This window comes from Aegilops tauschii, chromosome 1 (assembly GCF_002575655.3).
Source record: "Aegilops tauschii subsp. strangulata cultivar AL8/78 chromosome 1, Aet v6.0, whole genome shotgun sequence".
NCBI lineage: Eukaryota > Viridiplantae > Streptophyta > Magnoliopsida > Poales > Poaceae > Aegilops > Aegilops tauschii.
In genome coordinates, this window is record NC_053035.3 from 21,191,306 (window position 1) to 21,208,353 (window position 17,048).

The 17,048-nt window shown below is 45.2% G+C and overlaps 1 protein-coding gene and 1 pseudogene across 1 annotated transcript; one reads left to right on the forward strand and one right to left on the reverse strand.

Annotated features, from left to right (window-relative positions):
• Nucleotides 1–3,912: 3,912 nt before the first annotated feature.
• Nucleotides 3,913–4,800, forward strand: LOC109752852 (BTB/POZ and MATH domain-containing protein 2-like). Its single transcript, XM_020311768.1, has one exon. It carries the CDS (start codon nt 3,913–3,915, stop codon nt 4,798–4,800), a length of 888 nt encoding a protein of 295 aa, XP_020167357.1.
• A 1,059-nt stretch (nt 4,801–5,859) lies between these two features.
• On the reverse strand, nt 5,860–7,305 carry LOC109752853 (obtusifoliol 14-alpha demethylase-like; annotated as a pseudogene).
• Nucleotides 7,306–17,048: the final 9,743 nt, after the last annotated feature.

Below are 17,048 nucleotides of genomic sequence, written 5' to 3' on the forward strand. Positions count from 1 at the left end.
ACTTCACAAAAGTTAGTAGTTCTAGAAAACAGTGCTAGTTCAGCTTCACAAAAGCGCGTCTTCAACCAAACTAAGTACATCACATCTCTCATTGAAGGATTAACTTCATCTGGTGTAGCTTGTTCCTATTGCTCCTCCCCTCTTTTTTTTAAATGAGCTTTCTCCATCTTCAGCTGATTCCTCTCGGCCCTCAGGAGTTTTGTCTCCTTCTTCAGCTGATCCTTCTCCTGGACTAGTTGATCCTTCTTCTCCCTTAGTCTAAGTATCTTATCAAAGAAATCAGCCTTATCGTCGATGAGCTGATCCTTCTACATCTTCAGCGAGTCATTCACCTCCCCGAGGGCCTTGATTGTACTCTCATGAGACGCTATCAGCTTATGGTTGAGCATGTCCATATCACATACCTTCTCCTCCACGGGTGCCGATATGATAACATACGCATATAGCTTTGGCAAACCAAAAAAAATAGTTCATACTCTAGTCCATATAATTGTTTAAGTATATAGCATATGCATAGTTTTGGCAAACAAGGGGATGGGCATACATGGCTACATCTGCCTAAATTACCTAAATGAAGCTAATCACTTCACTGCCAAATCATGAAATTACCTAAATTACATAGCTTTGGCAAAGATAATGAACTGCCAAAGATAGTGAACCACCAAAGACAATGGAACTAGTTCAACTAAATGCATATGTTGTCTACTCATTTCACTGCCAAACCATGGCATTTTCTACTCAATTGCCTACACATGGCATTTTTATAAATGCATATACCATGGCATTTTCTACTCAATTACCTACATATGGCATTTTTTCAAATGCATATACCATGACATTTTCTACTCAATTGCCTACACGTGGCAGTTTCCATGTATTCAAACTCCTATCGAGCACTGCCAAACCGTGTAATATTCTACTCAATTGCCTAAACAAGGCATTTTTACAAACACATGGCATACAAATGGCACCGATGCAAAAGGGGATGAACTCACCGAAACAGTAGAGAGAAGATTGAGGTGGAGAGGATTAACTCGATGTCGTGCCCACCCAAATACCTAGCAACATGTTACCGTCGCCAAAACCCTAGGGTAGAGAGAGAAGAGCCGGAGGGGTTGAACTCACCGAAACCCTAGAGAGGAGAAATAAGGTGGAGGGGAGGTGTACATATTACCTCAGCACTGGAAGCCACCGAAAAGGGTGAGGTGGGGCGAGAGGACAGTTGCCCCCTTAGTTTTGACCCTCAGACGCACTTTTGGGCTTGGCCCAATAAGCATAAAATTGATTATAAATACGAATAAATTTCTTACTTTAATAAAAGTAATACAATGGTTGTACTTTCGAAAAACAAATAAAAGACTCAAAATATAATAAAAAATCTTAGCATTTGTGAAAAAAAATGTCATCATTTTATAAAGTATAGTGGGCAAACAATTACAATTTTATAATTTATTAAAATAAAAAATACTACTATTTTAATAAAATTAAAACAACATTTTTTACTTTAATAAAACAACTAAAAGATTAATTGTACTTTTTTTAAATGTCAACATTTGGAATTCAAATATTATTACTTTCATAAAGGTTACTATAATATTTTTGACTACTATAATATAAAAATACTCACCACCATTTACAAAAAATAAAAAGAGTCAAAATACATTATAAAACTTGCACCATTTGCAATTACAATATTCTAAATTTAAGAAAAATGAACAACAATATAATATAAAAATGTTCACAACGTACAATAAATAATTACAAACAAAAGTAATTCCAAAAAATAGACCCCTTGTCTTGTAGAGCTGGCGTGGCAACACATGACACTCCACAAGTAAACATAATAGTGTGGCGTTCGACGTAACGCGACGTCACCACTATACGATGCCTTGTACCAACTGTGGGTCCCACATACAATGGCGTTCAATAATTTTTTAACGTCGCCACTATGGTCTTAGTGATGTGAAAATATAGTGGTGGCGCTGATTCAAAATGACGCACCACCAACTAAAGGTTTGGCTAGCCATTTCTTCACTAGTGTGAGTAACCTTCCAAGCTCTATATTCAGTCTCCCTTTCCTATCGCTCATACATGTTCAGTATATGAACATGCTTGTTACACTCTTCAATTTCTTGAGATGAACATATCTCAATTTTTTAGGTGAACAATGATACTAATTCAGAAACTTCTTTGGTCTTGATACGTCATGTTTTCTGATTATTGCAGTTGTGATGCCCTAGTAATGTATAGCTTAAATAATAGAAGTTTCGTTCAGTCAACTGAGTTACTCCTTATTTGAACATTGAGTCAAGCTAGAGATATATGAACTAAGCAATATTGCAGTGAGTTAAATTAGTGTGAAGAAAATATCACCTTTGTTTCTTATGTTTGATTGTTATTGTTGTTGTACAATCACTAGCTAGAATTGAACAAGAATAATAATCAACATCCTAGAAAATGGAGATGGATTATAATCTCATGAATGGTAAACTTTAGTATGTGGGTAGATCAAGGGACATTTATGTTTGTTGTATGAGGGCACCAACACTTAAGCTTTTATACGTTAGGGCATCCTAATTTTTATTCATTCAAATTTTAAGGTTATATTTCGTGTATCTTGCCATCTTTCTGTCATACTATTCTGGGGACTTACTTTCTTATAGTTTTTGGTTTGCATTACAGATGCTTCATATTGTTCTGCATCTTTATATATTACTTGGCTTGGCATTTCTAACTCGAGATACATTGCATTATATCATATTTCTGAGGCGTTTTATGAGCCATCCATTCACATCGCTCAATTATTCAATGGATGTTTAGTAGAATTTAATAGACATGTTACTGGTACACTGCATATCAGTGGTGGTCACAATGCCTCACCCGCGAGATAATCCCCTCATGCCTTGTGACAAGGTTACCAGTGGCCGGTGCTACAAGTGACCCGGCACTGCCTCCCACTAATGCCTGTTTTGGTCCGCCACTGCTAGCCAACCCTGCAGTGGTGCTTCATCCTCCCACGATTAAGAAACCCACTGAAACTCCCTGATGGTGACAAGTGACACACATGTATTGCGCCACGTATCACCACAAGAGAAGATTGAGAATAACCCTTTCAAGTGTGCCTTTTAACTAGTAATTTCGGTCACATAGGTATTTACCAATTCTCTATATCTGTCATTTTCTGTACAATTTATTTTTATTTTTATTTTGAGTCGTACTGTACAATTTATTTATCGTGAGCGTATGGGCGGGCTATAATTCTTGCACAAAATTATGGGCCGTCTGTAGGCTTCAGTTGGAGCTTAGGCATGGAGCGCATGGGCTTTTCCTCTTTGACACCTACAGCGACTCAAAAATGGGCCGGAAAAAGGGCCGGCTAAAACTGGCATTAGCATTTTGTCTTTATTTCCCTTCCTCCTACGTACATGGGGACTTCCTCAAAAAAAAAAAACGTACATAGGGACAAACCCAAAAAAATCTTAAAGGTAATCACGGTATAGCAACCGCATGGGACATGTGGTTAGCAAAATCAAAATTCATATAAAATCAAAATAATCACCGTATAGCTATCAGGACTCCGGAGGCCAAGAGCACGAAACCCTAGCCACCGATCGAGGAGCGAGCCCACGAGACAGTAAAGCACGAGCGGCGACCAGGCGACCCAACACCACCGATCGCGGCGGCTGAGCGCCTTGTATGGCCGGAACAGCAGCCTCACCACCAATCGCCGCCACCACCTGTGGCGGCAGGCAAGCCAGTGGGTGGATTCTCTTTTGGATCGTCTAGTGTGCAAAATTTCCTTTCGATCTTTTGGATCGTCTAGTTAACTGTTGCTTGATTTGATTGTACGTACAGTGAGTAACGGAGGCACAACCACCACAGAGCCGCCGGCATGCACGACGACTGACTCCTATGGATTCTGCTGTCCTTCAGTTCAGGTTGGACTACGAGCAAATCAAGCACCTTAGCGTCAACCAGGTCATCTCCTCTGACGTCGTCTCCGTCGGCCAACACATGTGGAGGATCGACTGTTACCCGCGGGGACTAGAAAAGCACTCCGACAAGGACAATGGAAATTATGTTTCCCTGGACGCCTTCCTGATGGATAGAAATGACAACCCATCAGAAGCCCGGAAGACGACGGAACTTCACAAGTTCAAAATCAAGGGCGACCCTTTAAAACGCGACGACTGGGGATATAATCGGTTCGTGGCCAGAAGGGTCCTCGAGGAAAACTATGTTGTGGAGGGGCACATCACGTTCGTATGCACCATCATCGTCATGCGTGATACACCTGTCACCGTGCCGCCTTCAGACATCGGAAACCATCTCGGCTGCTTGCTGGATCAGCCATATGGGACGGACGTGTCGTTTACTGTCGATGGCGAGACATTCCCCGTGAACCGAGCGATCCTTGCAGCCCGCTCACCGGTCTTTAGGGCAGAGCTTTTTGGGTCCATGGCCGAAGCTACTATGTCATCCATCACGCTGCACGATATCATGCCTTCAACATTCAAACGCATGCTTCGGTTCATATACACGGATGAGTTTCCTACTACAGAAGATAACCCCTCCAATGAGGTATTATTTGATTTACTTGCTGCTGCAGATCGCTACGCGCTAGACCGGCTAAAGCTTATGTGTGTCCAAAAGTTATGGGATAATGTGTCAATGGATACAGTTATTGATATTCAAGCTTGTGCGGAGATGTACAATTGCCCCGAGTTGAAGGACAAGTGCATTGACTTTATTGCTAGAAAGAAAGAATCTAAGAAGCAGCCGGAGTCTTCATCGGGCTAGGGCACATACTTCATGGATTATGGTTGGTGAGCTTGGACTAGAGAGTGCTCGAATATAATGTACTGGATTATTTTTACACAGGTGCATATCCATAAGGGATTCTATTTGTGCTTTGATAAGAATTACGGTTTGTTTAACAAGTACTTTCACATTTATACAATAATCAATTTTTTGTAAGGTGTATCAATGGGGATTTACTGTGTTTTGTTGTTGCTAAATTTCTGTACTAGATATGGTTTCTAGTTTGCTAGAGGATTCCCTACTATCTAACCTATGTTGTATCAAGAGGATTTGTGAAGAAAGCCTGAAAAGTTTCAGAATCCAATGGAAAACAAAGACTAATAGACGGAAAAGTACAAAGCTATATATGTATTTCTATGTTTAACTTGTATGTTTAGTTGATGACAAATTTGAGTTGTAGTACCAAAAAAAGATGAAAAATTTGACTTTGGGCAGGTTGGGCTATCTGTGCGTTCATGAACTAGTGAACAGATTAGTTGTTAATTTGCCCATCATGCCCTCTAAACAGAAGGGGTATGTTTATTATCTCTACCACTGATTTACTTTTTTTGGGGGGGGGGGGGGGGGGGGGGGGGTCTACTTGTATTATTTACACACTTGGTTGAAATTAGAACATTTTGAACTACAACCAGATGTGTGTGTGTGTGTGTGGGGGGGGGGGGGGGGGGGGGGTCTACTTGTATTATTTACACACTTGGTTGAAATTAGAACATTTTGAACTACAACCAAATGTATATGCTTTATGTTTTGCTAAGAGGCGGTATAATACATTCACAAGTCTTAAAGTGTTTAGCTACAGTCTCCATCGAGAAAAACAACAATGTGCACACACACACACAGGGTCACCACTATTATGTCACTCACGAAAGTGCCCTCCACCGTTGGCTTGTCGAACAAATACAGTAGTTCAAGTATGCACGGCGCAACGGTTAACTTTACAACTGTAATTTATTGGTGCCTTTCTGCCAGGACAAAGTAACAGGCAACATGAAGTAGATATATGTAGGGTCTCTGAAGGCTCATGATTTAAGCGGTCGTTCACATCCTCCTGTTGTAGCGAAGCATGACCTTCCCCTTGGGCCCCGGCATGACCACGTTCCAGTCCGTCTCAGGGAACGGCGACACCATCTCCATCTCAAAGTTCCTCAGCAGGTGGCTCCATATCACCTTGATCTGCATGCACGCGAACGCCTCGCCGACGCAGGCGTGCCGCCCACCACCGAACGCCGTCTATGCGAACGCTCCGCCAGCCCCGTCCTCCCCTCTGATGGGGCCAAACCTGTCCGGTTCATACCTCTCCGGGTCCCTGTACACATGCGGAAGACGGTTGTGGATCACCAGCGGACTCGCGACCGTACGCCCCTCCGGGACTTCGTACACGTCGCCGTCCTTAGTTTGCACGGTGAAGCTCCGCCGCGCGTGGCGCAGCAGCATCATCGCCGGCGGGTGGAGCCGCAGAACCTCCTTGATGCAGCGGTGGAGGGTTTCCATCTCCTGCAGGACCTCGTAGTCCACGCGGTCCCCGTGCCGCTCCATGATTCGCTCTTGCTCTTGGACGGCAGCGTGCAGGTGATTTGCGTTGGCGCGCGCGAGGAGGCGTGCCCGTGCTGGAGCTTGTTTGCTGCCCCGCGAACAGCGCCGAAACCAGCATCCCGACGACCTCCGTCTTGGTGGTGGCGCGGCCGTCTTTGTACCTGGAATCGATCAGGCACTGCAGCATGTCGTTTGGGCCACCGTCGGGGTAGCTTGTTTTGCGGGAGCTGACGATGCCGGAGAATATCTCGTCGAGCCTAGCGCGCGCCGTGTCGCGTCTGCGGTGCGCTGGTATCTGCAGGTGCGGAAACAGGATAGTGACGAGGCGCATGCCATCGTTGAGTTCCCGGAGGTGCGTTGCGACCTCGGCAAGCATCTTGGCCCGGACCTCCTCCCCGAACAAGCACCGGCTGGCGACGAGCGTGACGAGGTGCTCTAGCTCCTGCTTCAAGTCAACCGTGCCGGTCGGTCCCCATTTCGCAAAGAAATCCTTCATGCATGCATAACATACACAATACGTAGTAGACAATCACATCAGAGTTTCTAAACGATCGTTGCAACTATGTACTTAAAGATGATGCCATCTTAATTATTTCCTACCTCGACTTCTTGCACCATGAGCCGGGCGTAGGTCCTGAGCTTGGCCGGCTTCATCGCGTCGCCGAAGAAGCGGAATTGTTCGCGGCGAGTGGCGAAGTCTACGTCGAAGGCCACACCGGGGCCGAAGGTTGGAATGGTGAACTGTGAGACCTGGTCCTGGCTGATCTCTGAGTCCAGCCCTTGGAAGAAATGGCTAGACACATCTGGCCCAACCAGGAAGGTCACCTTGCGATGCAACAGTCTCACTGTGAACACGCTCCCCATCTCTGCATGGGTGTCGCGGATCACTTGCAGTGGGCCCTTGGTGTGAAGTGCCAGGAGGATCCCTAGAAGGGGAGCCCCTGTGGCCATGGGCGGCGGTGGAGGTGATTGTTTGGTTGTTAGGGAGAACGTCGCTCGTCGCCGTGCCATCTCGATCAACACAATTGTGACGAAAATAGGAAAAGATGCTAGCCAAAGGACTCTTGTCAATTCCATGTTTGCACTCCAAATGCGATGACCGGGGTAATACTGTAAGAACATGGTAAAGCAAGTTAGTAACCGAGTTCTGACTTAGTACGCGAGACACCCATCAGTAATGTAATCACATGTGCTCCAAAAGCCAAAACTACCACACAAATAGGGTAAAAATTCAGCTACCCTAAGTTTTGCTCAAATTTTCCTTGCCCAAAATTGGCCAACATTGGCAAGCAAACTAAACTAGTTGCCAAAGAGACATTGGCAAGCCAAAATATTGGCAGCCATTCAAGAACAACAACAAAGTTTTGTTCTTTGTAGAAGTGCATGCTTTAGCCAATGCAACGAAAAGACCGATCTGATGGAAGAGACTTGGCAGCACATTATACGTCGACATTCCCCTCACGTGTGGCTCCCTCAGGCCTATACGTGGACCGAAAGTGGGCTGCAATTTAATTGCGCCAGCCGGGTCTTGAACTCAAGACCTCTTGGCTCTGATACCATGTAAAAGTGCATAGTCTAGTCAATGCAACCAAAAGACCCGATCTGATGGAAGAGACTAGACAACACATTATACGTCAACATTTTTGACCCAAAAATTGCTAAGATATGTTTTGGGCACCATCCAGACATGTCCATATCCTTGCTGGTTTTTAGAGTTCATTATATCCTTGTCTATTACCAGCAAGGATACTGTGCATCAATGATCTATGCGTGTTTAGCCTAGGGCACTCTGCTCACCTAGGTCTGAGCTACCCGGCAATCAAAATGATTCAGTGGGAGATGGAGAAACTAGTGAGTGCGCTGCGCGGATATTTATAGTGGAGGAAGTTGATTAAGCGAGCGAACGATCACATGTCTAGTAGGCATGGTTAATGAGATGATCTAGACCAGCCTATTAGTCATCCACATGTGGTTAATTAATACAGATTTGCTAATTCTCATCTAGTACATGAGAATTAACAAATTCTTCTCTAGCTCCTACTCCCTCCGTTTCTAAATATAAAACTTTTTAGAGATTTCAATATGAACTAAATAAGGATGTATATAAACATATTTTAGAGTATAAATTCACTCATTTTGCTCTGTATATAGTCCATATTGAAATCTCTAAAAAGGCTTATATTTAGGAACGGAGGGAGTGCATCATTTAATTAATTAATAAAATAAAAAATCATCATAAATCTCCGCATAAAATCAAATGGTGTAGGAATTAGAAAAGACTTAGTTCATTCGCATCAAGATGGAAGGAACGAAAAAACGGTCATCGCGTCGCTCCCAGGGCGATACTAGGGGCCCAACTGTAGCACCACCAAAAAAACCCTGATCTCGGTGTCTCCCCTACCGCCGCGGAGGCGGCGGGCCCAACACCAAAGGTCCCTGAGCGGGTGGTCTGCGATGGTGACCCCCTGGTGCGGCTGGGGCAGTGCCCATGGGAACATCGCGTGTGGCGGCCAGAGCGGCGTCCCCTGGATAATGCAACGGTGGTTGTTGCCTCCATGGCCTTTCCTGGCGATGGATAGTGGTGGTGGGTTGTGGATTTGATCCCCGCCCAGATCCGTCATTGGTGTGGCTCTTGATCGGCCGGCAACACGTAGAGGTGCTAGTGAGGGGCTGCTGAAGTCCCACAGCTGACGTCCCAACGGCTGTGTGCGCCTTCACGGTGCGGCTCCGCACGAAATCCAGTTAGCTACCGGTTTGATGTGGTGCGGCTGCTTGTAAAAACCGTGTGAACTTCGGTCATGGTGGAAGATGGTGGCGTCTTAGGCATCATTTCCTTGTCGAAGACATCATGTTGTAGTTTTCGTAAGCTCGCTCGGGCTGCTCTGAGGAAACCCTGGATCTGGGTATCCCAGATTGGACGTAGGCAACGCCTTCAGTGTTGTTCTCTCCCCTTGGGGCGTCGTTTTGTAGCAGGTGTTGTCTGGTGGGGCCAGGAGGTGGAGTGGTGTTGCGTCTACCAGATCGATGACGGCGGCTCTCGGTGACAGACAAGTCACGATGGACACATGCAGGGTTGTGGCGATGTTTGGCGCCATGGTGGCATAGACGGCAGGCCTAGCAAGGGTTATGCATGGTTCCCTGTCCTGAAAATGGGTCAACAGATGACGGCAGCGGCAGCTTCTGGAGCATGCGCATGCGGTGCGTGCTGAGGGCCTGTTGGACGGATTTGTGCTCCCGACTCGTTGTTGCTTGGCCTGGTGAGGCCTCTAGATCATAGATGGTGGAGCTCCGATGGGAGGTTCGGGCACTTGGCCCTGATCATGGACACCAACATCATTGAGCTTGTAGGGCAGTGACAATTGCCGCAATGAAGGTGGCTTTGGGTTGATCATTGTATTATTTTTGTCAGGCTTTATTGCATAATTTAATAAAATTGATTTGTGCATCATTTCTATGTAGAGGCCGGACGTTTCAATCTCCTTTTCCAAAAATAAAATCCCATGTAAATGAGACCTAGCCACACCGCTAATTCAGTTTCTCCTTATCTCATTTGCGCTCGGCAACTGAGGAGGTTAACCACACGTAAAGACTATTATGTGATTAATTAGTTGTTAGTATCACGAGTTGTATTGCAGTGGTTTGATAAGATAGTTTTGTGTTATGCGATCCACATCTAGCCAAGGGATAGCATAGGCATCTCATAACATAGAGAAAAATTGACTGATATTATACATCATCTATTAGCTAAGTGAAGACAAGGACACTTTTTTCTTTTCTCTGTCCAAACTCAATAGTTAGCGTACGTGGTATTGTTAAACAATTTTGCAAAGTCTCAGTCGACTGAGACTTTGTTGTGTCTCGGTCGATGAGATATTTCTTTGATCTTGCATAAAGATTTGTATAAGAAATTCTTTTTAAGTTTTTTGTAAAGAAAAAATCTTACAATACTATATCACTTGACCGAGATGACTTGCTTAAGTTCTAGTCGACTGAGACCTAGCCACCCACATTGTTAAAACTAAAGAGCACTGCCCTACGTGTGCACATGGTTAATTGATTCCCGTCCACATGCTTAATTGATTTTCCCTAATCTCATGTATACGTACGTACTCATCAGCATCCGAAGAAATCGACCACATGTAATCAAATCTGGTCAAACCGGGACAGTTGAAACAGTCGGCATGAAGACGACTCTGATTGAGAAACACTCTACAAGTGTACAAGTGTACTCCCGAGAAAGACGAAGTCCCGACAAATTTGTCTTGAACCAACCTATCCTTAGTTATCCCGATAGTGAAACCGAGACAAAAAGATGGATGGCGAAGTAAAGCGCTGGTGGAATGAAAGATATATGCGTGTTTATCCTAGGGTGCTCTGCTCACCTTAGGTCTGAGCTACCCGGCCAAGATGATGCAGTGGGAGACGGAGAAACGATCACATGAACGCATGGACCATGGTTAATGCATGAGATGATCTCGACGGGCCTATTAGTTATCCTCATGATTAATAAGTACTATTTCTCATCTAGGAGTAGATGAGAATTAACAAAGTCTCATCTAAGGCTGGACATAATGGGAGTAACTTATTTAGTAGCTAGTAACATAGCACATCTATGTTTACTTATGTGGCAAGCACTCCCTCTGTACTGTAATATTTGTTTAAGTTTATAATGCAGGCAAAATGAGTCTACATTTAAATAAATGAAGAATTGCATAATATCACACATATGTTACTACCTATTACGGTGGCGATCAACCATCCGTGAACACTCTTACGTGATTAATTAGCTATCAGTATTACAGGTTTGTATGCGTAGTGGTTTGATAAGATGGTTTTCTGTTATGCGAACCACATCATGCATCTAGCTACGGGAAAGTAAGAATAGGAACCCAACCGGTTAAGCACACGTAATAAAGACAAACGTGATTAATTAGCTGTTTGCATCACGGGTTGTATTGCAGTGGTTTGATAAGATAGTTTTGTGTTATGCGATCCACATCATAAAATAGAGAAAATTTGACTAATATTAGAGCACCTACTGTGAGAAACTAGGTTAAGCGTATGCTTTGGCGCAAGGACGCGTTCGTGTTAATATAGGAACAGATTACAAGGTAGCTAGGCATAGGATTGATCTCTAAGTAAACCTAGATGGGATCTTATCTCTATACCTAACAGATTACATCACGCACGCCCTACACACCTATATACGGTTTATATGTACACCGTACGTATAGAATACAATGTTTAACACTCCCGCTCAATCACAACTATCCAAGTTGAGATTGTGCCTGAATGCCTTCAACCGTTGCAAAGTAAGTGGCTTAGTGAATCCGTCTGCAACTTTATCACCAGTGGGTATAAACCTTATATTCAACAATTTATCAGCCACCCGTTCGCGAACAAAATGATAGTCAATCTCAATATGTTTTGTTCTGGCATGAAATATAGGATTAGTAGATAGGTATGTGGCACCAAGATTATCACACCAGAGTGATGCCGCTTTTGAATGATGAACACCCAGTTCTGTTAACAAATTTTGGACCCCAATAATTTCAGCAGTAGCATTGGCTAACGCCTTGTACTCAGCTTCTGTACTTGACCGAGAAACAGTGGGTTGCTTGCGAGCACACCAGGATACCAAGTTACCTCCAAGAAATACTGCAAAGCCTCCTGTGGATCTCCTGTCATCAGGACAGCCTGTCCAGTCTGCATCTGAAAAAGCACTGACCAACATTGAATCTGACTTTCCAAATTTGAGACCATGACCTTTGGTTCCTTGAAGATATCTAAGTATCCTTTTTACGGCTGTCCAATGGACACTAGTAGGAGCATGTAAAAATTGACAGACTTTGTTTACTGAGTATGAAATATCTGGCCTAGTCAAAGTCAGTTATTGCAATGCTCCTACAATACTTCTATACCTGGTGACATCCTCTGCCCCAAGCGCCTCTCCATCATGAAGAGACAGCTTTTCAGAGACAGACAAAGGCGTAGGTGATGGCTTGCATGTCTTCATGCCCATCCTCTGAAGTATTTCTTGTACATATTTTCCCTGCGACAACACAATTCCACTTGGTACATGTTTTACCTCAATTCCAAGAAAGAAATGTAGGCTGCCCAGATCCTTTAATGCAAAATCCTTTCTCAAGTCCTTGAGGAGAGCTTGAACTGCTTGAGATGAGGAACTTGTGACAACAATATCATCAACGTAAATGAGCATAAAAATGGTTATTCCACGCCGATGATAAAAGAACAATGAGGTGTCTCCCTTAGACGGAGAAAACCCTAGAGATTGCAACTTTGAAGATAACCGAGAGTACCAAGCCCTAGGCGCCTGTTTCAGTCCATACAATGCTTTGTCAAGCTTACAAACATGGCGTGGAAATCTGGAATTTTCATACCCAGGAGGTTGCCTCATGAACACTTTCTCTTCAAGAACACCATGCAAGAACGCGTTCTTTACATCTAGCTGTCGAATGCACCAGTTTCTAGAGACTGCAACTGAAAGAATTATTCTAATAGTAGCTGCTTTTACTACAAGACTAAATATGTCCTTGTTATCAAGCCCGTACCTCTGCTTGAAACCTTTGGCAACTAAACGTGCCTTATATCTGTCAATAGTGCCATCGGATTTTCGTTTGACCTTATAGACCCACTTGCAGTCAATAAGATTCCTTCCCTTGACTGGTGGAACCAAACGCCACGTTTTGTTTTTCATAAGAGCATCATATTCCTCATCCATTGCCTCCTTCCATCGACGTTCGCCCAGTGCTTCTCCCAGACTCTGCGGTTCTCCTGTGGCACAAAAAGAACCCCAACGAACACAACCATCTTTATAGATTTTAGGCTGAACAATACCACTCTGTGACCTGGTATGGGAGCGTGCAGGAGGCGGCGGAGCTGGCTGCAAATCACGTTGCTGAAGGCGATTTGAGGAAGAGGACACGGCCGATCGGGAGTCCACAGAAGATCCAGGGAGGAACTCCTGTTGCGGCTCCTAGGACAGCAGCGGCGAATCAGGGGACGAAGACGCAGCCGCCTCCCCGAAGCTGCCACTTGGCGCGTCTGGAGTGGGCTCCAGTGGCTGGTCGGGCGGCAGCCGACCGGAGCCGCGCACAGAGGGCCCGTCTGGCCCGGCCACAGGTGCGACCCGCAGATGCGACAAGGGCCGACCGAGGCCATGTGCGCCTGGCCCACCAGATCCGGCCGCAGGTGCAGCCCGCCTGGCTGACGCCGGCGCGGATCCCAGAGGCGGTGCGCCTGGCCCGCCTAGTACACCTGACGAGGTAGATCCCGAGGGAATCCCGCCCAGATCAGCTCGAGGATCGCCATCCGGATCCTCTGCGGCGTGTGCTGTAGCTGTAGATCCTGACATAAAATCATACGAATTTTCTCCTGTTGCTTCATTATTTTCCTGCACACTTTCAGCAGAGTTTTGATCAATAGAGTCATGACACATTGACACATGGTCAGCAGGATCCACTACACCCCCGGGGATAAAGTTTGGCGACAGGAGGAGATGGGCGGGTAGAAGAACAAGTTCTTTGCGAAGTTGAGCGCCGGCGTTGGGGTGGAGTTTGGCAAAGGGGAACACTTGTTCATCAAAAACCACGTCGCGAGAAACATAGACACGTCCAGTGGCAACATCCAAACACTTGTAACATTTATGAAGGCTACTGTACACCAGAAAAACACATTGTTTCGAACGAAACTCGAGCTTGTGTTTATTATAAGGACGTAGATTTTGCCAAACAGCACAACCAAAAATGCGAACGAATGTTTAAATAGGTTTAGTGCCAAAAAGACGTTCAAGAGGGGTTTGATTATTAATAACTCTACTAGGAACACGATTGATGAGATAGAAGGCTGTGAGGAACGCTTCGTCCCAAAACTTCAATGGCATGTAGGCATGCGCAAGGAGGGAGAGACCCACCTCCACTATGTGCCGATGCTTCCTTTCAGCGGATCCGTTCTGTTGGTGAGCATGTGGACAAGAAACATGGTGAGTGATGCCTATGCGCTCAAAGAAAGAGTGGAGTTTTTGGTATTCACCACCCCAGTCCGTTTGCATGGCAAGAATTTTGCGATCAAAGAGGCGTTCAACATGTTGTTGGAAAAGATGAAACTTTGCAAACACATCAGACTTATTTTTAAGCAAACAGATCCAACTAAACTTGCTGAAATCATCAATAAAGCTGACATAATACTTTTTTCTGCCAACAGAAACGGGTCCAGGACCCTACACATCTGAAAAAACTAGCTCTAAAGGAGCCTTTGATTCACTAGTAGAACGAGAATAAGGGAGTTGATGACTCTTGGCCATCTTACACGAATCACACACAAGGAGACGATCCTTTTTATTGGAAACTGGAAGACTAAAATCTCGAAGAATTTTCTGGACCACCGGAAAGGCAGGATGCCCTAGGCGCTTGTGCCATCTTGAGGTAGATGGCTTGATCACACTGAGAGCTTGACGAGGAGGAGCATCATGGTGGCCAGAAACGGGAAACAAACGACCCCTACTCTTGCTTTGAAGAACAGTTCTCCGGGTGGCTCGATCCTTAAGAAAGAAAATTTCAGGGTAAACTTCAAGAAAGGCATTGTTATCTCGAATAAGCTTGTAGGCAGAAAGTAAACTTTGATCTGATTCTGGTGCATGGATGATATTATTTAGTTTTAGAGAACCATGAGGGGTAGTGAGAACCGAATGACCGATGTGAGCAATGTTCATACCTTGACCATTCGCGGTGTGGATTTGTTCCGTGCCAGTGTATCGATCCCGAACAGCAAGCTTCTCCAACTCCCCTGTCACGTGATCGGTTGCTCCGGTGTCGAGGTACCAATTTGTGTCCACTCCATAGGAGTGAACGACATTGGCCGAACGATTTCCACCACCACCACCTCCGCCCGCAGGGTTGCGGACGTTATTGTTGTAGTTGCGATCATAGCGCTTCTTGCAGCGCCAAGCTCCATGCCCCTCCATGCATCTTGCAGATCTGACACTTCTCGCGGTCACCGTGATCACCGCGGTCACCTCCGCCCGCAGGGTAGGTGAATTTTCTTTGTTTCAAAATTTTCATGGTCTTCAAAATCCATCCTCAAGACATAGCGTCTTGCATGGCATGGGATAAGCTATACTCGAATTGTAAAAGATGAAAATTACACGTTGAAATAGTTGAAGTCATGGTTAATTACGAAAAAAACACGTGTCGCTGTTGCGTACCGTTTCAACATCGAAGGTCTCCTCGAGCTTAATGTTGAAGCGCCGATCATCGTCCAGGTGAGGCCTGTCGCACAAACCTCGATCGTCATGGCACCAGCCGCACTCCCCCGGGAGACTTTCGTTGTCCGATGACGACATTTCCTACGTTCATAATTCAAAGATTAAACTTGTACAATTAAATATATGTACTACAAAAACTAAATTAGATCATTATTATTCATCACGGGTTGACTATCGGTTTGTCGAGTCTTTTCTTGAAAACTCTCAGCTCACGTGGTGTATACATTCGACCGTTGGTGATGGTCGCTCCTCCATTTGTCCCCGAGTGCATTACATCAAAATGTCTAGCACACGGGAACGCCAAGGAGAAGTGACCCCCACGACAATAGTCGGGATTCTTCGTCCTCTCATATATATATGGTGGAACTCTCCCTCACTGATTCCTCTCTGACATTTGTGACCGTCGGTGATGGTAGCTCCTCCTTTCGTTCCCGAGTGCATTACACCAAATTGTCTAGCACACGGGAACGAAGGAGAAGCTACCCCACGACAACAGTCGGGATTCTTCGTCCTCTCATATATGGTGGAGACTCGACAGACTTAAAGTCAACCTGAAATATCGTTTAATTATCTTTCTAAAAAAGGATTTGGCTGGTCTCACCTCAAGGTCGGAGGGGGTCGGTGACGGGGACGACGGTGGGGATGATGGAGGGGGGCTCCTAGATTTCTACGACAACAAAAACCCTATAAGCTATCAACTAATCATATGCATACGCCTTGCATAGTGCTCTCCAATTTTAGCATTCAAAGTAGGAGTAGTTTTCCAATTTGAGCATTCAATAAGCAAAACCAAATCGTAAAATAAAGTAGTATTCAAATTAGCATGCATTCAATTATAAGCAAAACTACATCATCTCTTCTGTCCGTACATCGTCGAATATTATCACTAATACACCTCGAATACTATCATACATATATATAGCATCGCTAGTACAGCTAGAACCGTAGCACCCGACGGGTATCGGCGTGGGCGGTGGACACCCAAAGGGAAGGAACCATCACAGGATCATAGCTCCAGTGAGATCCCTGAAGAACCTGTCAGGTATTGTCGAACCTGCCCTCCAACGCAACCATGTAGCGACGGACGTGCTCGTCCTCCTCGCTGACACGGTGACGTACCACCTCCGCAGTGTCCGGAAGCCTAGGCACCGTCAGTGGCCCACGCGACCGCCACCAAACAAGGATTGGGTCAACGACAGGCTGGCTCCTCACCAACCTACGCCCCCCGGAAGGTAGCACCTCCCAATACCAGCCAGGCGGAGCCCAGTCCCGGACATGGCCCCTCTGATCAAGCCGGCCTCCTCCGCCGAGTCGACGACGAGGATGCGGGATAGGCATCGTCGACGTCGATGCGAGAATAATTGCTTGAACTAAAAAAATTAACTAGTTCTATTAATTTTCTTGCTAAAAA

Bases quoted from the DNA above. Each gene is read 5' to 3' on its own strand.
- LOC109752852 (XM_020311768.1), top strand. From the start codon at position 3,913: ATGGATTCTGCTGTCCTTCAGTTCAGGTTGGACTACGAGCAAATCAAG.